This window comes from Oncorhynchus masou, chromosome 32, assembly GCF_036934945.1.
Source record: "Oncorhynchus masou masou isolate Uvic2021 chromosome 32, UVic_Omas_1.1, whole genome shotgun sequence".
NCBI lineage: Eukaryota > Metazoa > Chordata > Actinopteri > Salmoniformes > Salmonidae > Oncorhynchus > Oncorhynchus masou.
The window spans coordinates 10,549,060-10,573,605 of NC_088243.1; the positions used below are offsets into that span (position 1 = coordinate 10,549,060).

General features: G+C 44.6%; 1 protein-coding gene across 3 annotated transcripts in view; it reads left to right on the forward strand.

Moving 5' to 3' along the window:
- The window catches only part of LOC135525543 (FERM domain-containing protein 6-like), a 58,430-nt gene extending 40,135 nt beyond the window's left edge, over positions 1-18,295 (forward strand). For all 3 annotated transcript variants that reach the window (XM_064953219.1, XM_064953220.1, XM_064953221.1), the window contains 9 exons: positions 66-252; positions 1,918-2,073; positions 2,148-2,213; positions 2,318-2,386; positions 7,864-8,038; positions 8,477-8,788; positions 11,555-11,692; positions 12,226-12,317; positions 14,723-18,295. In XM_064953219.1, the coding sequence (XP_064809291.1) occupies positions 66-252; positions 1,918-2,073; positions 2,148-2,213; positions 2,318-2,386; positions 7,864-8,038; positions 8,477-8,788; positions 11,555-11,692; positions 12,226-12,317; positions 14,723-15,019 (1,492 nt within the window). In that variant the 3' untranslated portion in view covers positions 15,020-18,295. The remainder of the gene's footprint in view (positions 1-65; positions 253-1,917; positions 2,074-2,147; positions 2,214-2,317; positions 2,387-7,863; positions 8,039-8,476; positions 8,789-11,554; positions 11,693-12,225; positions 12,318-14,722) is intronic.
- The last annotated feature ends 6,251 nt before the right edge of the window (positions 18,296-24,546 follow it).

A 24,546-nucleotide genomic window follows, 5' to 3' on the forward strand; every position in this document is an offset into this window, starting at 1 on the left:
TGAGAATGGTGATCTACCCTAGTGGGATCTTTTTGTATCATGTCTTCTTCTCTCTTCACTTCCAGTGACCGCTCAGCCCGGTACTACTACTACTGGCACCTGAGGAAACAGGTGTTGCTATCGCAGTGTATGCAGAGAGAAGAGGCCTACTTCCTGTTGGCAGCCTTCGCCCTCCAGGCCGACTTGGGCAACTTCAAACGTAACAAGCACTTTGGAAAGTACTTTGAACCTGAGGCCTACTTTCCTCCATGGGTAAGTAGATCTATCCTTCTGACCTAACCAATACCAAATTGAGTTTTTCACTGTGCATCTGCATTGCTTGCTCTTTTTTTTTGTTTTAGGGTGGGTATCTGTAAAGCACTTTATGACAACTGCTCATGTAAAAAGGGTTTTATGAATGTGATTGATTGGAGTTGCCCAGGCAGTATTATGTCTTCCTCTCCATCCCACTTAGCCCCCATAACCCTTCATTGTTTGCAGACCTGAAAATGGGTATAGTCAGTGTAGTGTTGAAATTTCCACCATATTGCTACAGATATGAAAACATGGAAGGGTTAGGACCGAGGGAAAAGGGATAAGGAGTAAATTGGGACCGGCTAAGTGTAGTCTAGCACACAGCCTGAATGTAGGTCTGTGGCCAGTTTCATTAATCACTGAGCTCCAACAATTTGAGGACGTTACCTCATTGGAGCATGCTGGATCTAGGACGCTAGTTTTATTTTCGTCCCTGGTAGTGGCACACAGCACGGTTGACTCTTTAGAGAAATGATCTGCATGCGAGCTGGCTAAACTTGCTGCCTCTCCTCTCCTATTCAACATGCCCCCCTCCCCTCCCAGACACGACGGTGCCCCACCCCTCTAATTACCAACCACTTCCTGTGATTAGTCTGTTGCCGTCCCATTCGTCCCATATCCACTTTGAAGCCACAGGGTCAGGAAATGGTTGTACATTCAGGAATGGTACATAAATACATCCTCCCAGGGTGTTCTCTAACTGGTTCTGAGTGAGTGGCTGGGTTCCGGAGAAACGCCCCAAATCCAGGCCTGAAACTGACTGAGTCCAGTGGGATTGTGGGTCCCTCCCAAATAGCACCCTATCGACTATATAGTGCACTACTCTGACCATGGTCCATAGGGCTCTGGACAAAAGTAGTGCACTACACACTGAGTATCCCAAACTTTAAGAACACCTTCCTAATATTGAGTTGCACCCCCCCCCCCCTCCCTTGCCCTCAGAACAGCCTCAGTTCGTCGGGACATGGACTCTACAAGGTGTCGAAAGCGTTCCACAGAGATGCTGGCCCATGTTGACTCCAATGCTTCCCACAGTTGTGTCAAGTTGGCTGAATGTCCTTTGGGTGGTGTACCATTCTTGACACAAACCGGTGCACCTGGCACCTACTACCATACTCTGTACAAAGGGCACTTAAATCTTTTGTCTTGCCCATTCACCGTCTGAATGGCACACATACACAATCCATGACTCAATTGTCTCGAGGATTAAAAATCCTTCTTTAACCTGTCTCCTCCCCTTCGTCTACACTGAATGCAGTTGATTTAACGGGTGACATCAATAAGGGATCGTAGGCTAACTAGGTAAACCAGGTGAAATCTATGTTATGGCAAGTGCAATGTTTTGTATACTCAATGTACAGGAAATAAGGTGGATGACTCCTTTTGTGCCCAGCTGGACGATGCCTTTTGGGATGTAATATCAGTATGTGAGGCATCTGTCTTCCCCTGGGCGGGGGTTTCATCAACCTCCATTAACCCAACTGGCAAGCCTTTCCTTCCTTCCTTCTGCCAGTGAGCTGACATCAGAACCAGCAGATGGAGTTCACTCCACTGAGATGCTTGTATGAGAGAATTCCTTTGTCACCTCACTGAAAGCAGCCTATTTGTCTCTGTCTCTTGCAGGTGAGGGCCAAGCGAGGCCGGGATTACATCCTGAGACACATCCCCAACATGCACAAAGACCTGTTTTCCCTCACCGCCTCAGAGGCTCATCTCAAATACATCAAGGAGTGTGCCCAGCTGGATGATGTTACAGTCCACTACTACCGACTCTATAAGGTCAGAGGTCAACCTGGACACACACACACAAACATAAACATATAATTACTAATAAACTTCTATCTCTTCACCAGGACAAAAAGGATGTGGATGGTTCCATGACTTTAGGACTGACCTTGCGTGGGATCCAAATATTTCAGGTACAGTAGGAAGGGTGGCTGTGAGGGATAAATGTGTCTAGGTCATGTGTTATTAATACGTATGGTTTCTATGACGATTTATATCATGTTTCTGTTTCTCTCAGAACGTGGGGACAGTGAAAGAGCTCCTATATGATTTCCCCTGGACCAATGTGGGCAAACTGGTATTTGTGGTGAGTAGAGCCATGGAGATGGTATATACTAAGAGGTAAGGCTGAGATGATGCCAGTATCGCGATACTTGTTAGGATCGCGGCAAGGAAATGTCAGAAGTTGGACGTCATTAGGCACTTTGAGGGCCCAGGGGAGTCTCTCTCTTTCTGGAAGTTCTGTTTCTTTCTCTCATGATCCCAGCGATGACGTCTTTGAAACTTGAAGCCAGTCTTGACTTATGGCAGTGGTTAGTGAAAGTTCAGCTCCTACACAGACTATAGTTGTGGAAATAGTGACACAGAGCTCCTCTTCTCTGTTGGGTCTTACCCCTAGCTGCTACAGTCACTTCACTACCAAAAGGCAGGGGCCCGCAGGTGATTTTATTTGGGACCACAAGTTTAAAACATTTTTTTTTATTGTTGGACAGAAAATGTTGTTTAAACTACAGAAAATCTTCTCAAATCGATTTCAATTTTGGAAATCTGTTCCAAAGTATTCCCATGCACAATAGATAGGGGCGTGGATCAGAAAACCAGTCCAGTATCTGGATTGACCACCCTTTGCCTCATGCAGCACGACATATCTCCTTCGCATAGAGTTGATCAGGATGTTGATTGTGGAATGTTGTCCCAATCCTCTTCAATGGCTGTGTGAAGTTGCTGGTTATCGGCGGGAACTGGAACACTCTGTCGTTCACCGATCCAGGGCATCCCAAACATGCTCAATGGGTGACTTGTATGGTGAGTAAGCAGACCATGGAAGAACTGGAACATTTTCAGCTTCCAGGAATTGTGTACAGATCCTTGCAACAAGGGTCCGTGAATTATCATGCTGAAACATGAGGTGATGGCAGTAGGTTAATGGGATGACAAGGATCTCATCATGGTATCTCTGTGCATTCAAATGGCCATCGCTAAAATTCAATTGTGTTCGTTGCCTGCCCATACCATAACCCCACCGCCACCATGGGGCACTCTGTTCACAACATTGACATCCGCAAACCGCTCTCCCACACAATGACATACACGCTGTCTGCCATCTGCCCGTTACAGTTGAAACCTAAATGAATCTGTGAAGAGCACATTTCTCCAGCGTGCCATTGGCCATCGAAGGGGAGCATTTGTCGGTGTTCATTTCTCTACCATAAGCTGCCTCCAATGTTGTTTTAGAGAATTTGGCACTACATCCAAACAGCCTCACAACCACAGATCACGTGTAACCTTGCCAGCCCAGGACCTCCTCATCTGGCATATTCATCTGAGACCAGCCACCCGGACAGCTGATGAAATTGAGGAGTATTTCTGTCTGTAATAAAGCCCTTTTGTGCAAACTTCTCTTTGTGCACGGGTGCATTGTCATGATGAAACAGGAAATGATCTTCCCCGAACTGTTGCCACAAGAATCACAGAATTGTCTAGAATGTAATTGTATGCTGTAGTGTAAAGATTTCCCTTCACTGGAACTAAGGGGCCTAGCCCAAACCATGAAAAACACCCCCAGACCATTATTCCTCCTCCACCAAACTTTACAGTTGGCACTATGTATTCGAGCAGGTAGTGTTCTCCTGGCATTTGCCAAACCCATATTAGTCCGTCGGACTGCCAGATGGTGAAGCGTGATTAATCACTACAGAGAACGCATTTCAACTGCTCCAGAATCCAATGGCGGCGAGCTTTACCCCACTCCAGCCGACTCTTGGAATTGCGTATGGTTATCTTAGGCTTGTGTGCAGCTGCTCGGCCATGGAAACCCATTTCAAGAAGCTCCTGATGACCAGCTCCTGTTCTGACGTTGCTTCCAGAGGCAGTTTGGAACTCGGTAGTGAGTGTTGCAACTGAGGACAGACGATTTTTACACGTTCTGCGCTTCAGCACTCGACAGTTCTGTGAGCTTGTGTGGCCTACCACTTTGCGGCTGAGCCGTTGTTGCTCCTAGACGTTTCCACTTTACAATAGGAGTACTTACATTTGACCTGGGGCAGCTCTAGTAGGGCATAAATTGGATGAACTAACTAGTTGTAAAGGTGGCACGTGTTTCATAACAGGTGTATGCTTGTCAATCATTAGCATGAATCATTTTACAAATACTTCCAGTGCTGCATCTGGATTCACTTCCTCATTCACATCTGGATTCACTTCCTCATTCACATCTGGATTCACTTCCTCATTCACATCTGCATTCACTTCCTCATTCACATCTGGATTCACTTCCTCATTCACATGTGGATGCACTTCCTCATTCACATCTGGATTCACTTCCTCATTCACATCTGGATTCACTTCCTCATTCACATCTGGATTCACTTCCTCATTCACATCTGGATTCACTTCCTCATTCACATCTGGATTCACTTCCTCATTCACATCTGGTTACACTTCCTCATTCACATCTGGTTTCACTTCCTCATTCACATCTGGTTTCATTTCCTCATTCACATCTGGTTTCGCTTCCTCATTCACATATGGATTCATTTCCTCATTCACATCTGGTTTCGCTTCCTCATACACTTCAGACCCACGTACATTTTTTTACATCTTCAACAAAAGAGTCCTGAGAACATTTTGTATGATCTCTTTAATAATTATCCAACCTTTGGCACTTTGGCTTTCCTTGTTATGGTCACTACAGCCAATGCGAACTGATATTGCTTTGTAGCAAAGCTCTGCAGCATTAGTGACGATATGATCGATACAACTGGATGTTACAGAACCAACACTTGGTATACACTCTAGTTGGTTTAGTGATAACCTGAGTCATATTACTGGTGTTAGTCATGGACAGAAACTACCCCTTGGGAGGATAGCTAGTTGCCAACTAGTCAATGTTCAGGTCAACCAGAAAACAAACATCTGTTAACACCAAACACACTATCAAGCAGGTGAATAGTACAACAACAACAAAAATAATACAAAAATCAACATGTCAGTTTAAGCGAGAGATCTGTTTTATGTCGTGCATCTGCTGTGACAGAGCTAGAGCTGTGTTTGTTAGACCATGAGACATCCCGCAAATCTGTGTTCTCACAAAATCATCTGTGTTGTCGAACAGTTTGGCCAACAAACTATTATGACCCCTCTATAGAAAGATGACTCTCACGAACAAGATGGTGTTCTCCGCTTTGATCTTCTGCATGGAACTCGTCTGAATTTGGTTCAGTTGATCTGCCAACTTCTGTCTGTAGCATCCAAACAGTTTGGCCTACGCACTAGTATGACCCCTCCGTGTAAAGGTGAGACTCTCACGAACACAAACATGCCAGTTGTTGTTCTCTAGGACACCCACAGGCCTCACGACTCGTCTGAAGGTCCCCTGATATCAGTTGAAAAGTGCTAAAAAATAAGGGGTTAAATACATGTTTTCTGATCTTTCTTATATCTCTCAGATATAGGACATGCACTTTTCATTTGGGGGGGGGGCTAGTTGTTGTTATAACGTCTACGCTGGAAGTCGGGAAGCAAGTTCAGGGACTTTATAATAAATACACAAGGAACAAAACAAGAAACACTAGTAGCGTACAGACATGAAACAAAGGAACAGAAACAACGCCTAGGGAAAGAACCAAAGGGAGTGACTTGTTAATCGGGAAGGTTAATCAGGCAGGTGATTAGGTCTGATGATGCGCTTAACGATGGTGACAGGTGTGTGTAATAATGAGCAGCCTGATGACCTCGGGCGCCGGAGGGGAGTGGGGAGTGGGAGTATACATGACAGTTGTTCTATGTGGTGAATCTGTTATTCAATGATTTTGTATAGGCTAATAGCAGTAAAGGCCAAATACCATTTTTAATTTTATTTTAAATTGATACGTCAAGGGCTCTTAAGATTTAAAATCAAATAGCCAAATGATCCTTGGTATGACCTTCTTAAAACAATTCCATATAGCCTAGTAGACACTCCCCAAGCTTAGACAGGGCTGAGACTCTCATGGTTTAATACTAAAGTGATCTTCAATACATCTAAAACTAATAACATTGTTTTGAACCAAATACATTCTCAAAGAACTAAACCTCAACTGGAGTCGTGTGTGAAGTGTGTGACACCTGAAACCCCACCTCTTCAAGGAATACCTAGGATAGGATAAGTAATCCTTCTCACCCCCCCCCCTTAATGATTTAGATGCACTATTGTAAAGTGGCTGTTCCACTGGATGTCAGAAGGTGAATTCACCAATTTGTAAGTCGCTCTGGATAAGAGCGTCTGCTAAATGACTTAAATGTAATGATGTAAATGTAATGTAAATGACCGTTGAGGAAGCTAATCTCCTAGGTATAACATTGGATGGTCATTTATGGTCAAGTCATATTGACAAAGTAGTTGTGAAGATGGGGAAGGCTATGTCTATTTATAAAAAAGATGTTCTGCGTTTTTGATACAAATCAACGGTACTAGTTGTTTAAACTGTAGTTTTGTCCCATCTTGATTACTGTCCAGTAATGTGGTCAAATGCAGCAAAGAAAGATCTAGCAAAGCTGCAGCTGACTCAAAGCCTTGCCCTTAACTGCACATACAGAACCAACAACAACAACAGCATGCGTGCCATTCTTTCCTGGTTGAGTGTTGAAAAGAGATTAACTGCTTCTCTTAGTTTTAATGATAAATATTACTGTGATGAAAATTCCAGATTTTTGTCTGCGTAATCAACTAACATTCTGATCAGAATGTTAAAATTGAATTCACAGCAGCGCACCGTAATATACAGAGCCATGGTCACATGAAATTCCCTTCAATCTCCAATTACTCAAACAGCAAAATGACCTCTTTAAAAATCGGATTAAACAACATCTCATGGAACGGCGAGGACTGTAAAGAGACACACAGACACTAACACACACACTTTTTTTGTTTTATTGTTTATATATATTTTTATTAATACTCATATATTTTTTTGTATTTTTGCTTATCGTATTTTGAGTTCGCTTGACTGTCCTCGTCTATCACTGTATCAGTGTTTTGTTACTTGTCATGTTTTGTGTTGTTTGTGGACCCCAGGAAGAGTAGCTGCTGCTACAAAAGCTAATGGGGATCCTAATAAACAAACAAGAAAACTTTGAAATGTGTCTGCAGTTGGGTTTGTGTCCCTCAATCTGGAGATTCAGCTCTTGTTTTGGTTGTAAGAAGTGGCGCAGAATAGTTTTCAAAGAAGAGACGGTTCTGCGCCCCCCTCCCCCTCATTGTGTGTTTTTGCCTGTGGGGATATCTGGCTCTCTAGCGAAGTGTCTGAATCCTCTCATATATATCCCTCTGCAAACAAACTGATCATTCAAAAAGATGCAACACTCACACTGGTGTCTGTTGAATCTCACAGGATCGTCGCTCCATTAGTATCTCAGACACCAAGATCTTCCATGATCATAGTGTTACGTCAGCTGGATGACGTGTAGATAGCATAGATAGCATAGATAGCATAGATAGCATAGATAGCATAGATAGCATAGATAGCATAAAGATATCCTACAAGGATTCTAACTCCGATTCCTCTCTCTCTTGTCTGTTTTCAGGGTAAGAAGTTTGAGATCCTGCCGGATGGTCTCCCGTCGGCCCGTAAACTGATCTACTACACCGGTTGTCCCCTGCGGTCCCGCCACCTCCTACAGTTACTCAGCAACAGCCATCGCCTCTACATGAACCTGCAGCCTGTTCTCAAACAAGTCCGAAGGCTGGAGGAGAACGAAGGTACATTACATACCTGGACACACCTACCTGGCCATGCTGCCATCTTGCCATACTGGAGATATTTGACTCCCATGATTCTCCTGGTGTCTCTGTGTAATTCAGCATTCCTTCCTTTAGCCAGTTGTAATGTTGATATTTACATTTTAGTCATTTAGCACACACTATTTTCCAGAGTGACTTATTGAAGGAATTATGGTTAAGTGCCTTGCTCAAGGGCACAGAAATATTTTTAACCTAGTCTGCTTTGGGATTTGAACCAGCTACCTTTTCGGTTACCTGACCAACGCTCTTAAACCACTAGGCTATTTGCCGCCACATATACCTGTAGGGCATATCCATGACTCCTTAGGAGTGAATTCTCTATTCTGACCAGCTCCTGTGAGGCTCTTTATCTGTGGTACTGCTGTGTCTAACCCTCTGTCTATCCCTCCTCTCCAGACAAGAAGCAGTACCGTGAGTCGTACATCAGCGATGCGTTGGAGCTGGATATGGACGGGCTAGACAAGCGTTCCCGGGCCAGCGGCAGCAGTGCCGGCAGCACCGTGTCTCACCTCAAACGCCTTTCTCGCCACTCCACCGCCAGCCACAGCAGCTCACGAACCTCTGGGGTGGAGACAGACAGTTTCCTGGCCCCTGGAGGGGCCCTACACAGGGCCCTGAGAACCTGCAGCTCTTCAACTACTAGCCATGGGAGCTCACACACCTCTGGGGTCGAGAGCGGGGGCAAGGAGCGGATGCTGGACGATGATGGTAAGGCAATCAATTGCACACACGGCAAGGGACACGCACACGGCAAGGGACACGCACACACGGCAAGGGACACGCACACACGGCAAGGGACACGCACACACGGCAAGGGACACGCACACACGGCAAGGGACACGCACACACGGCAAGGGACACGCACACACGGCAAGGGACACGCACACACGGCAAGGGACACGCACACACGGCAAGGGACACGCACACACGGCAAGGGACACGCACACGGCAAGGGACACGCACACGGCAAGGGACACGCACACGGCAAGGGACACGCACACACGGCAAGGGACACGCACACGGCAAGGACATGGCAAGGGACACGCACACGGCAAGGACATGGCAAGGGACACGCACACGGCAAGGGACACGCACACGGCAAGGGACACGCACACACGGCAAGGGACGCGCACACGGCAAGGACATGGCAAGGGACACGCACACGGCAAGGGACACGCACACGGCAAGGGACACGCACACGGCAAGGGACACGCACACACGGCAAGGGACGCGCGTGCACACTTTTTTTTGTCATGCCTTCTCCCCTGCTCCACTAGTGATCATCACGGACCCTCTGTCTGTCTGACTGTCCCCCCAGAGGTTAATATTAGTGTCTGACTGTCCCCCCAGAGATTAATATTAGTGTCTGTCTGTCTGACTGTCCCCCCAGAGATTAATATTAGTGTCTGTCTGACTGTCCTCCCAGAGGTTAATATTAGTGTCTGTCTGACTGTCCCCCCAGAGATTAATATTAGTGTCTGTCTGTCTGACTGTCCTCCCAGAGATTAATATTAGTGTCTGTCTGACTGTCCTCCCAGAGATTAATATTAGTGTCTGTCTGACTGTCCCCCCAGAGATTAATATTAGTGTCTGTCTGATTGTCCCCGCAGAGGTTAATATTAGTGTCTGTCTGACTGTCCCCTCAGAGGTTAATATTAGTGTCTGTCTGACTGTCCCCCCAGAGATTAATATTCGTGTCTGTCTGACTGTCCCCCCAGAGATTAATATTAGTGTCTGTCTGACTGTCCCCCCAGAGATTAATATTCGTGTCTGTCTGACTGTCCTCCCAGAGATTAATATTAGTGTCTTTCTGTCTGACTGTCCCCCTAGAGATTAATATTAGTGTCTGTCTGACTGTCCCCCCCAGAGGTTAATATTAGTGTCTGTCTGTCTGACTGTCCCCGCAGAGGTTAATATTAGTGTATGTCTGACTGTCCCCCCCCAGAGGTTAATATTAGTGTCTGTCTGACTGTCCCCCCAGAGGTTAATATTAGTGTCTGTCTGTCTGACTGTCCCCGCAGAGGTTAATATTAGTGTCTGTCTGACTGTCCCCCCAGAGGTTAATATTAGTGTATGTCTGACTGTCCCCCCCAGAGGTTAATATTAGTGTCTGTCTGACTGGCCCTCCAGAGATTAATATTAGTGTCTGTCTGACTGTCCCCCCAGAGATTAATATTAGTGTCTGTCTGACTGTCCCCCCAGAGGTTAATATTAGTGTCTGTCTGACTGTCCCCCCAGAGATTGATATTAGTGTCTGTCTGACTGTCCCCCCAGAGGTTAATATTAGTGTATGTCTGACTGTCCTCCCAGAGATTAATATTAGTGTCTGTCTGACTGTCCCCCCAGAGATTAATATTAGTGTCTGTCTGACTGTCCCCCCAGAGGTTAATATTAGTGTCTGTCTGACTGTCCCCGCAGAGGTTAATATTAGTGTATGTCTGACTGTCCCCCCCAGAGGTTAATATTAGTGTCTGTCTGACTGGCCCCCCAGAGATTAATATTAGTGTCTGTCTGACTGTCCCCCCAGAGATTAATATTAGTGTCTGTCTGACTGTCCTCCCAGAGATTAATATTAGTGTCTGTCTGACTGTCCCCGCAGAGGTTAATATTAATGTCTGTCTAACTGTCCCCCCCAGAGATTAATATTAGTGTCTGTCTGACTGTCCCCCCCAGAGGTTAATATTAGTGTCTGTCTGACTGTCCCCCCAGAGATTAATATTCATGTCTGTCTGACTGTCCTCCCAGAGATTAATATCAGTGTCTGTCTGTCCTCTCAGAGGTTAATATTATTGTCTGTCTGACTGTCTGTCTGACTGTCCCCCCAGAGATTAATATTAGTGTCTTTCTGTCTGACTGTCCCCCCAGAGATTAATATCAGTGTCTGTCTGACTGTCCCCCCCAGAGGTTAATATTAGTGTCCGTCTGTCTGTCTGACTGTCCCCGCAGAGGTTAATATTAGTGTATGTCTGACTGTCCTCCCAGAGATTAATATTAGTGTCAGTCTGTCTGACTGTCCCCCCCAGAGATTAATATTAGTGTCTGTCTGTCCCCCCAGAGATTAATATTAGTGTCTGTCTGTCTGACTGTCCCCCCAGAGATTAATATTAGTGTCTGTCTGACTGTCTGTCTGACTGTCCCCCCAGAGGTTAATATTAGTGTCTGTCTGACTGTCCCCCAGAGGTTAATATTAGTGTCTGTCTGACTGTCCCCCCAGAGATTAATATTAGTGTCTGTCTGACTGTCCCCCCAGAGATTAATATTAGTGTCTGTCTGTCCCCCCAGAGATTAATATTAGTGTCTGTCTGACTCTCCGTCCCCCCAGAGGCTAATATTAGTGTCTGTCTGACTGTCCGTCCCCCCAGAGGCTAATATTAGTGTCTGTCTGACTGTCCGTCCCCCCAGAGGTTAATATTAGTGTCTGTCTGACTGTCCGTCCCCCCAGAGGTTAATATTAGTGTCTGTCTTTCTCTCCAGAGATTGAGATGTTAGTGGATGACCCAAAAGACTATGAGGAGCTCCATGAGCTGACCCTGGACCTGAACCAGGACCTGTGCATCCACATCACTGAGGACATGCTGACCATGTCCCCTGACCAGACCAACGGATACTCTGGTACATACAACCACTGTCTTATCTTATCTACCCACACCAGACCAACGGATACTCTGGTACATACAACCACTGTCTTATCTTATCTACCCACACCAGACCAACGGATACTCTGGTACATACAACCACTCTCTTATCTTATCTACCCACACCAGACCAACGGATACTCTGGTACATACAACCACTGTCTTGTCTTCCCACACCAGACCAACGGATACTCTGGTACATACAACCACTGTCTTATCTACCCACACCAGACCAATGGATACTCTGGTACATACAACCACTGTCTTATCTTATCTACCCAGACCAGATCAACGGATACTCTGGTACATACAACCACTGTCTTGGCTTTTCTACCCAATCCAGACTCTGGTACATACAACCTCTTACTGTCTTACTGTCTTCATTCACTCATTTAGGACAGCCTCCTATCTCAGTGAGACTGGTTGAATTGAACTTGGCTGGGTGGTCAACAGATGGTGTTGTATTAGTTGTTGTTTTTATGAATGTCATCCTCTCTGTCTTCACTGTAGGACTCATAGTGAAGGACGTCAGCTCATCCACCTCCAGTTCCTCTGAGACCGTTGTGAAGATGAGAGGCCAGAGCATTGAGTCTCTTCCTCAGGTCAGTGACAGTTTATCCTGTTTGGTACTGACTAGGGATGTTAACCTGTCTCGCGGAACCCCGTTCCAAAAATGAAATTTTACATTGGCGCGTTACGTTCAGTAGTTCTAAAACATGCCGTGATTGTGCAGAGAGCCACATGAATTCACAGAAATAATCATTATAAATGTTGATGAAAACCAGCCAGAGAAATATCCGCCATGGTGGGTAGTCAACATTATTCAGAAATAGCATTAGAAATATTCACTTACCTTTGATGATCTTCATCAGAATGCACTCCCAGGAATCGGAGTTCCACAATAAATGCTTGTTTTGTTCGATAATGTCCATTTATGTCCATTTATGTCCAATAGCTTCTTTTGTTAGGGCGTTTGGTAAACAAATCCATAAGCGTGATCTGGTCCAGTCGGACAAAACGTTCAAAAAGTTATATTACAGGTCGAAGAAACTTGTCAAACTAAGTATAGAATCAATCTTTAGGATGTTTTTATCATAAAAGTTCAATAATGTTCCAACCGGAGAATTCCATTGTCTGTAGAAAAGCCATGGAACGAGAGCTAACTTTCTCGTGATCGCGCGTCATGAGGCTGTGACACTATGCCAGAACACTGACTCAAAGAGCTCTCATCCGGTCCCACCTCACAGTAGAAGCCTCATTCAAGTTTCTAAAGACTGTTGACATCTCGTGGAAGCCTTGGGAAGTGCATCTTGGCCCATATCCCACTGTGTATTCGATAGGGCTGAGTTCAAAAACCACAAACCTCAGATTTCCCACTTCCTGTTTGGATTTTTTCTCAGGTTTTTCCCTGCCATATGAGTTATGTTATACTCACATACATCATTCAAACAGTTTTAGAAATTTCAAAGTGTTTTCTATCCAATACTAATAATAATATGCATATATTAGCATCTGGGACTGAGTCGGAGGCAGTTTACTCTGGGCACGCTATTCATCCAAAAGTGAAAATGCTGCCCCCTATCCCAAAAAATATTTAACAGTTAACCGTTTACCGGTCATGCGTATCGGCCTATAGGTCAATTTGCGTAATGGCATTAAATTGATGCATGTGTATTGTCGTTAGTTCGTCATGCATCTTCTTTATAACACGCACACAGCATATGCTACATGAGCACAACAAAATCACCGGTTGGACAGTTGGACCTGTTCTATTGGTATTCATATGAATTGTATTTTGTTGTCCAGAAGCCAAATACACAATCCTAGTCGTATTATCAACACAATTATAGTCACATTAGCAACACAATCCTAGTCATATTAGCAACACAATCCTAGTCATATTAGCAACAAAATCCTTGTCATATTAGCAACACAATCTTAGTCATATTAGCAACGAAATCCTAGTCATATAAGCAATACAATCCTAGTCATATTAGCAACACAATCCTAGTCATATTAGCAACACAATCCTAGTCATATTAGCAACACAATCCTAGTCATATTAGCAACGAAATCCTAGTCATATTAGCAACACAATCCTAGTCATATTAGCAACACAATCCTAGTCATATTAACAACCCCCATCCTAGTCATATTAACAACCAATCCTAGTCATATTAACAACCCATCCTAGTCCTATTACCAACCCCCATCCTAGTCATATTAGCAACACAATCCTAGTCATATTAACAACCCCCATCCTAGTCATATTAACAACCCCCATCCTAGTCATATTAACAACCCCCATCCTAGTCATATTAACAACCCCCATCCTAGTCATATTAACAACCCCCATCCTAGTCATATTAACAACCCCCATCCTAGTTGTTGTATCTTTAGAGTCTCCCTCATTCTACGTTTCTAACAGATGTTTTCATCTCTCACATTTGGAGCTGCTGGCATCTGGTTCGCTGAGTAGAACAGTGTTTTCCTGGGAATTGCATTTTGGCAAATGTTGGAAATGTTTTACATTGGCTGCTTCGTTACAGTAGTTGTATGTTCAATACCAGTCTTTTGGCAGTGAGACGATTGGCTTGCTACTGTTGCATGATTCAAGTAAGCTCTATAAGGAAACATGTCTGTTCCTTGTATTTTATTTGTTGGTCATTTAACTATTTGGAACAAATTTAACCGTTTGTTAACCGGGTTAATGAGGGTTGGTTACTTTGCATCAAAATTGACCAAAATTTGCATCCCTAGTACTGACATTTTACATTTGAGTTACTTAGCAGACCCTCCTATCCAGAATGACTTACAATCAGTGCATTGAACTAAATTTTGATCAATTTTGATCACTTATTCCTTTAAATTGTCAAATAAAACCTTCACAAAAAATATCTGCTCTCTGGCTAGAAATAGTAAGGGAAAAGGCAAGTACAGCAGTTTTTACATTGTTAAAAAAATGGAATACATTTACTGATTGTTTAGTTTTCCTTCTGGTCCCCAGACGACGGTGTGCAGGAAGCCTCAGACATCGACGGACCGCCACAGCCAATCCCTGGACGATGTGCGTCTCTACCAGAAGGGCTGCCTCCAATGGGCGGAGCTATGCCAGGACACCGCCCACAGCTACACCTTCGGCTGTGCCCAGGAGCTGAGCGACAGCAGTGGTTACCAGGGCAACCTTGCCGAGCAGTGCGCCGGGATCCGCGGTGATCAGCTTGACGGCTTCCCCATCAAGAGGACCAGCAAGTACTTCTCTCTGGAGCTGACCAGCGACGAGGTCCCAGAGTTTGTGGTGTGATGGATGGATGGGTGGGGGAGGCAAAAAAGGGTGGCCTCATGACCCCTACCTCCACCGCTCAGACCTGTAGGTTCCTCAGGAAACAGAATGGGGCGAGAGAAGAGCATTTGAGGTTTGGAGAGGTGATGCTTGGTTTATCTGTCTGTTGCCATAACCTGTCAGCCATAACAGCCATCTGTACCGTACTGGGAAGAGTCAGATGGAGGTTACAAGCCCTATATCCACCAGAATGACATCACCAGTCAACGTAACCATGGTAACACCTGAGACGACCTACACCGGAGAGACAGATAACTGATAACGAAAGCCCTTTCAGAGGAATCTTTTGCCAAAACGGGGGTATAATAACAAATATTTAAAAAATAAAAGGATAAATCTTTTCTGGGTTTCAAGAAAAGCTGACAGCATCTTTTAATCGGACTGATAATAGTCCACAGTGACACTCTGGTTGGGAGAGTAAAGGGAAAAGTTAAGGAACGTCAAGGAATATCTCACCCTGTTATTTATACAACCTCTGACCTTCTGTGTTTCCAAAGCATGTACTTTATCCAGAATGTTTTTTTGGATCTGAACCTTGGGTGTGCTAAGCAAAACAATGCTTTCACAGAAAACTAAAATCAACGTCTTGTGTTTGCCTACTATGACTTTACTAACGCAGTACACACATACCGTAAAACACACACAGCCAATATCAAAATGTTCTGCCATGAAGAGTAGATCCCACTCCTTCCCCTACAAAAAAATACATAGTAGAGCTATTTGTGCTATGAACCAAAGACAAGTTGCATTAAACTAAAGAAAAAACATCATGTCCACTTATTATTATTGTAGTGTGTAACCAATCAATGAAATGATACAGCTTTGTGAGTCCATGACAGGATATTATGACGTCACAATGAGCAGGATCTGGATTGATCCAGAATATAGAGGTTGATCCAGAAGAAGAAACACTGATGTCCTGCATCTCCCTTCCCTCGGTCTCCAGTATGTAGAATGTATGACATGATATGACATCATGTCGGAGCCCAGAACCAAATCCAGCATGCGCTAGTCTGAGATTAGACATGACACGCCATTTCTCCTCTCTTTGCCAGGAAGTGCAATGTGCCAACAGTTCCTCTGTAGAGCTGTCTGCTAGTGTGGGGAGTAGACTGAAATTAGGAACACACCCCACATGCCTTCATTACACCTATGCAAGTCCTGAACCACAACCGTGCCTTGACAATCAATCCCAGCTTCTCGCTTAGCAACACTTGCCCACACGAATCACGGAGATCAGTTTTTATGTCATAAGGCTCCCCTCTACCTTTGTTGGTCAGCAGTATATTTGGTATTTAATCATTGACATCAGACTTTAAAAATCATTATTCAAACAGTCTGTTTATTAACCAGTAATCATTGAAGGGGATTACCTCTATCATGATGTCATCTACCATCCCTATCCTACCATCCTTATAACAGACATATTTGAATCTATGACAGTTAGTTTCCTGTCATGCGACGTGGAGAACGGGCAACGTCATTGGCTGTTTCAGGTCTGCTCTGTTGCTTGGGGCAGGATGAGTTTCTACATGCCCTCACCTGTCTGTGTGTGCAGAGCTGAGAAAATCCTAGACGTAATCCACACACAGACAAAATGGAGTTTGGTAGTGTTTAGGCCAGCTCTCAAACTGGGATTTAGACTTTTCTTTCTGTATGCTGAAACATTATGATATTATTCACTCAGCTGTCTTTGTTAGTTTTGGGGGTTGTCATGTTTGTTCTGTCTCAATTTATTATTTCAAACTGGAACTTGTTACAACATTTTTGTTACTTTTTATTTGATCATTTTAGCTAATTGGAAGTTTTAAGTAATATTTTTGGAATGGAGCATTTTTAGAACAATGAGATGCGTTGTATTTTTTGAAAAGTTATTCTTTGTGTGCGGTTGATGTCAGTCAGTATTATAAGCAGTGCACATTTATTTATGTGACAGTATTACAAACCTGTGAAATCACATTCACTTTAAAAAAAATATTGTGCCCTTTTTTTTACCCAGTGATAGTCTCATTTCATCTTACAGTAGCTGAAGAAATGATGCCTAATGATTTTTACATTGCTCAGTTATTTGGCCAAGAGCTAAACAATTTTCACAAGGTTTGAAACACACAACTACACAAGTCATGTTCATATAAAGATGGCTGTATTATACCTTACTATGTGTGGATCCAGACAAGGCTGTCTGGCCTCTTGTTCTTTCCCTCTTGTTCTTTCCCAATGATCTATTCTAACTAACTAGTTCTAACTAATACATCTCCAAACCATACCTTCTCAATAGAAATGGAAAGTAGAGTTTGTCTTCCAAATGTCTTTCACACAGTACTTTTGCATTTCTTCCCCACTCAGTAAAACCTTATTGAAAAGGCCGTGTCAGTTTCATTAACCTCTTCATTACATGTATGGTAATAGTACATTATGCATGTACATTTGTAATCCTACCCTCATTTGTGTTACCTAATATCTCTGGAGAAATAAACAAAATGCGACTTCATGATGTATTTGGAATTATAGACCACTATGTCCCTCAGTTAAGTAATTGTTTTGGATCAACATTCTAGCTGAGCTTTTCCAATGCTGCTCCAGGGAGCTATGAATGCTCTAGAACCTTTTTTTTTAGAATGTTCTAGAAACAGTACTGCTGTGGTACAGTGGAGAGACCTGACAGTTCCACTTCTCTTCTCAGCTGGACACGTCGGCCTAGAACCACAGAGCAAGGTGTCTTGATCTAGAACCACAGATCAGGCCAAGGCAGCAAGACGTGATTGTTGGAAAGAAATGTGTAATAATGAATACACTTATAAAATTGATATTGTTGTGTGATTTCAAAGTAACAGTGCATACTGTAACATTTTACTTCTAACGACATGTTCCTAGCTTCTCTTTTTTACTCTTATAATTTATACTTATTAATATTGGGTATCTGAGCAAACAAAGACTTGTTCACAAGTTGGACTATTTTTCTGGTAGATCATTGATGTTCTATGCTATATAAAGCCAGTGTGTGTCCAGGTGCACCGCCATAAAACCAGAAGAACAACCTGAAAAACCTTAGCATTTTGTTAAACTCTCTCCTTTGGTGGCTTAGCTTCTACACGCACCCTTACTGTATGTCTGCAACTAAGTATCCATAGTCCTTTCTGTGAAAGGATCGCCCTTCAGGAGAAAAATGAATGATTTAGTTGTTTTGTCAAACCCTGTTGTAGTGGAACAATATTCAATAAAAAAAAAGTACATTTATTTGTCTAAGCTGTCCTGACCTCTCTGATATTCTGTTTGGTCAATGTTGTGCAATACATTAAACGCTGAGTGTACAAAACATTAAGAACACCTACTCTTTCCATGACAGCTCTCACCTGGTCAATCTATGATCCCTTATTGATTTAACCTGTTAAATCCACTTCAATCAGTGTAGATGAAGGGGAGGAGACAGGTTAAAGAAGGATTTTTAGGACTTGAGACAATTGAGACATGGATTGTGTATGTGTGCCATTCAGAGGGTGAATGGGTAAGACAAATGATTTAAGTGCCTTTGAACGAGGTATTATAGTAGGTGTCAGGCGTACCCGTTTGAGTGTGTCAAGAACTCCAAAGCTGCTGGGTTCTTCACGCTGAACAGTTTCCCATGTGTATCGAGAATGGTCCACCACCCAAAGGACATCCAGCCAACTTGACACAACTGTGGGAAGCATTGGAGTCAACATGGGCCAACATCCCTGTGTGTAACGGGTTTCTTCCAACTCCTCCTCTGACGAAGAGGTGGAACAAGGATCGGACCAAAATGCAGCGTGATTTGTTAGATACATCTTTAATGTTGAAGAAAACACGAACAATACAAAACAACAAACGTCGAAAACCGAAACAGCCCTGACTGGTGCAACAAACACAGAGACAGGAACAATCACCCACGAAATACACAGTGAAACCCAGGCTACCTAAATACGGTTCCCAATCAGACAAAACAAGAATCACCTGACTCTGATTGAGAACCGCCTCAGGCAGCCAAACCTAAACTAAACACACCCCTAATCAACCACAATCCCAATGCCTACAAAAACCCGATACGACAACACAATAACATAAACCCATGTCACACCCTGGCCTGACCAACTAATTATCTAAAACACAAAATACTAAGACCAAGGTGTGACAGAACCCCCCCTAAGGTGCGGACTCCCGGACGCACCTCAAACCATAGGGAGGGTCCGGGTGGGCGTCTGTCCATGTTGGCGGTTCCGGCTCAGGACGTGGACCCCACTCCATAAATGGCATAGTTCCTCCCCTTCGCGTCCTGGGATAATCCACCCTCGCCGCCGACCATGGCCTAATAGTCCTCACCCAGAACCCCACTAAACTGAGGGGCAGCTCGGGACTGAGGGGCAGCTCGGGACTGAAGCAGCTCGGGACTGAGGGGAAGCTCAGGACTGAGGGGCAGCCCAGCACTGAGAGGAAGCCCAGCCAGGCAGTTGAATTCTGGCTGGCTGGCAGTTCTGGAAGAGTCTGGTTGACTAGCAGATCTTGAAGAGTCTGGTTGACTAGCAGATCTGGAAGAGTCTGGTTGACTGGCAGATCTGGAAGATCTGGCTGACTGGCAGATCTGGAAAAGTCTGGCTGACTGGCAGATCTGGAAAAGTCTGGCTGACTGGCAGATCTGGAAGAGTCTGGCTGACTGGCAGATCTAGAAGAGTCTGGCTGACTGGCAGCTCTGGAAGAGTCTGGCTGACTGGCAGATCTGGAAGAGTCTGGTTGACTGGCAGATCTGGAAGAGTCTGGCTGACTGGCAGATCTGGAAGAGTCTGGTTGACTGGCAGATCTGGAAGAGTCTGGCTGACTGGCAGATCTGGAAGAGTCTGGCTGACTGACGGATCTGGAAGAGTCTGGCAGACTGGCAGATCTGGAAGAGTCTGGCTGACTGGCGGATCCTGGCAGACTGACGGCTGCTCCACGCTGACTGGCAGCTCTGGCTGCTTCACGCTGACTGGTGGCTCTGGCTGCTCCATGCTGACTGGCGGCTCTGGCTGCTCCATGCAGATTGACAGCTCTGGCGGCTTCTTGCAGACTGACAGCTCTGGCTGCTCCATGCAGACTAACAGCTCTGGCAGCTCCTTGCAGACTGGCCGCTCCTTGCAGACTGGCAGCTCCTTGCAGACTGGCAGCTCTGGCTGCGCTAAACGGGCAGGAGACTCTGGCAACGCTGTAGAGGCGGAAGGCTCTGGCAGCGCTAAACAGGCGGGAGGCTCCAACAGCACAGGAGAGGAGGAAGGCTCTGGCAGCGCTGGAGAGGCGAGGCGCACTGTAGGCCTGATGTGTGGTGCTGGCACTGGTGGTACTGGGCCGAGGACACGCACAACAAGCCTGGTGCGGGGAGCTGCCACCGGAGGGCTGGGGTGTGGAGGTGGTACTGGGTAGACCGGACCGTGCAGGCGCACTGGAGCTCTTGAGCACCGAGCCTGCCCAACCTTACCTGGTTGAATACTCCCGGTCGCTCTGCCAGTGCGGCATGGTGGAATAGCCCGCACTGGGTTATGCAGGCGAAACGGGGATACCGAGCGTAAGGCTGGTGCCATGTAAGCTGGCCCAAGGAGACGCACTGGGGACCAGATGCGTAGAGCTGGCTTCATGGCATTTGGCTCGACGCTCAATCTAGCCCGGCCGATACGCGGAGCTGGAATAGAACGCACCGGGCTATGCACCCGCACTGGAGACACCGTGCGCACCACAGCATAACACGGTGCCTGCCCGGTCTCTCTAGCCCCCCGGTAAGCACAGGGAGTTTGCGCAGGTCTCCTACCTGGCGTAGCCATACTCCCAGTTAGCCCCCCCCAAGAAATTTTTGGGGCTGACTCTCGGGCTTCCAACCGCGTCGCCGCGCTGCCTCTTCATACCAGCGCCTCTCCGCTTTCTTCGCCTCCAGTTCTTCCTTGGGACGGCGATATTCTCCAGGCTGTGCCCAGGGTCCTTTTACGTCCAATATCTCCTACCAAGTCCAGAAGTCCTGTGATCGCTGTTGCTGCCTTTGTTGCTTCTCCTGTGGCTCCTGCCTGTTGACATGTTGCTTGGTCTGTTTGTGGTGGGTGATTCTGTAACGGGTTTCTTCCAACTCCTCCTCTGACGAAGAGGTGGAACAAGGATCGGACCAAAATGCAGCGTGATTCGTTAGATACATCTTTAATGTTGAAGAAAACACGAACAATACAAAACAACAAACGTTGAAAACCGAAACAGCCCTGACTGGTGCATCAAACACAGAGACAGGAACAATCACCCACGAAATACACAGTGAAACCCAGGCTACCTAAATACGGTTCCCCATCAGACACAACAAGAATCACCTGACTCTGATTGAGAACCGCCTCAGGCAGCCAAACCTAAACTAAACACACCCCTAATCAACCACAATCCCAATGCCTACAAAAACCCCAATACGACAACACAATAACATAAACCCATGTCACACCCTGGACTGACCAACTAATTATCTAAAACACAAAATACTAAGACCAAGGCGTGACACTGTGGAACGCTTTCAACAACTTGTAGAGTCCATGTCCCCACGAATTGAGGCTGTTCTGAGGACAAAGTGGGAGGTACAAATCACATTTTATTGGTCACATACACATGGTTAGCAGATGTTAATGCTTGTGTAACGCAGGTCAACTAATGTTGAATACTTATCGTTACTCGTGAGATTCCAGTAACCAATCATATTATACTATATTGCTATTAATATGTTTAAGTTGACAGCTATTACAAATTAGCTGTCAGAAGCTGCATGGCGAGCAGTTTGTCTTGAGCCAATCAAAACTCAATATACTCTTAGTCCGTCTCCTAACCTCAAGTTATACACCAATTGGCGCCAACATTCTGAAAAAAAAAAGAGCTAGACCGTAACGTGAATAGCTACCACCATTCCATGAAGAAAAACTAAGTTTCAAAATGTTGAGAAGTTGTATAAAACTGAGAGAACTGGATATTAACACTCACTTATCTATACAAACATGCTGTGAAGGGATTGAGGGGAAAGTCAGTATTTGTGAATTGGGTTGTGTTTTTCTGTAGATTCATGTTTATTGTATTGCTATTGAATTTTGAACGTTGACATCTGAGAGACCCTCAGATTAAGATAGAGTTGGGTGACCCTAGTAAACTATAGGCAGGATACATGGCCGATATCTAAGTCTATTGTACTATGGATGTATTTAATTCATATTGAGTTCATTGTACAAATTTCACACATTAGTATTTACTCAAGGTGATTCATTTTTTTTGTAAGTATTTTTATTTACAATTTACACGTTGGCATTTTTTCCCCTAAATGATTCAGTTGTGTGGTTTTCATTTCTCACCACTGCTCCAGTAGCGAACCTAACTGGTCCAATAGAGAACCTAACTGGTCCAATAGAGAACCTAACTGCTCCAGTAGAGAACCTAACTGGTCCAATAGAGAACCTAACTGCTCCAGTAGCGAACCTAACTGGTCCAATAGAGAACCTAACTGGTCCAATAGAGAACCTAACTGGTCCAATAGAGAACCTAACTGGTCCAATAGAGAACCTAACTGCTCCAGTAGCGAACCTAACTGGTCCAATAGAGAACCTAACTGGTCCAATAGAGAACCTAACTGGTCCAGTAGCGAACCTAACTGGTCCAATAGAGAAGCTAACTGGTCCAATAGAGAACCTAACTGCTCCAGTAGCGAACCTAACTGGTCCAATAGAGAACCTAACTGGTCCAATAGAGAACCTAACTGGTCCAGTAGCGAACCTAACTGGTCCAATAGAGAAGCTAACTGGTCCAATAGAGAACCTAACTGCTCCAGTAGCGAACCTAACTGGTCCAATAGAGAACCTAACTAGTCCAATAGAGAACCTAACTGCTCCAGTAGCGAACCTAACTGGTCCAATAGAGAACCTAACTGGTCCAATAGAGAAGCTAACTGGTCCAATAGAGAACCTAACTGCTCCAGTAGCGAACCTAACTGGTCCAATAGAGAACCTAACTGGTCCAATAGAGAACCTAACTGGTCCAGTAGCGAACCTAACTGGTCCAATAGAGAAGCTAACTGGTCCAATAGAGAACCTAACTGCTCCAGTAGCGAACCTAACTGGTCCAATAGAGAACCTAACTAGTCCAATAGAGAACCTAACTGCTCCAGTAGCGAACCTAACTGGTCCAATAGAGAACCTAACTGGTCCAATAGAGAACCTAACTGGTCCAATAGAGAACCTAACTGGTCCAATAGGGTTTAAGCTTTAGTGTTAAGCAATTGTTACACTTGTGCATCAAGTTCTGACAGTGCAGTAATATCAAACAAGTAATCTAACAATTCCCCAACAACTACCTGATACACACATATCTAATAGGATGAAATAAGAATATGTACATATAACTAGATGGATGAGCGATGACTGGAGTGGCACAGGCAAGATACAACAGATGGTATAAAATACAGTATATACATATGAGATGAGAAATGCAACATGTGTAAACATTATTAAAGTGGAATTCTTTAAGGTGACTAGTGATCCATTTATTAAAGTGGCCAATATTTCTAGTCAGTATGTACAGTTGAAGTTGGAAGTTTACATACACCGTAGCCAAATACATTTCAACTCAGTTTTTCACAATTCCTGACATTTAATCCTAGTAAAAATTCCCTGATTTTGGTCCGTCAGGACCACCACTTTATTTTAAGAATATGAAATGTCAGTATAATATCACATTTATTTATAAAGCCCTTCTTACATCAGCTGATGTCACAAAGTGCTGTACAGAAACCCAGCCTAAAACCCCAAACAGGAAACAATGCAGGTGTAGAAGCACCGTGGCTAGGAAAAACTCCCTAGAAAGGCCAGAACCAAGGAAGAAACCTAGAGAGGAACCAGGCTATGAGGGGTGGCCTGTCCTCTTCTGGCTGTGCCGGGTGGAGATTATAACAGAACATGGCCAAGATGTTCAAATAGTAGAGAGAATGTTTTATTTCAGCTTTTATTTCTTTCATCACATTTCCAGTGAGTCAGAAGTTTACATACTCTCAATTAGTATTTGGTAGCATTGCCTTTAAATTGTTTAACTTGGGTCAAATGTTACGGGTAGCCTTCCACAAGCTTCCCACAATAAATTGGGTGAATTTTGTCCCATTCCTCCTGACAGAGCTGGTGTAACTGAGTCAGATTTGTTGGCCTCCTTGCTCACACTCACTTTTTCAGTTCTGCCCACACATTTTCTAAATGATTGAGGTCAGGGCTTTGTGATGGCCACTCCAATACCTTGTCCTTTTGCCACAACTTTGGAAATATGCTTGGGGTCATTGTCCATTTGGAAGACCCACTTGCGAACAAGCTTTAACTTCCTGATTGATGTCTTGATGTTGCTAAAATATATCCACATAATTTAATCCACCTCATGATGCCATCTATTTTGTGAAGTGCACCAGTCCCTCCTGCAGCAAAGTACCCCCACAACATGATGCTGCCACCCCCGTGCTTCAC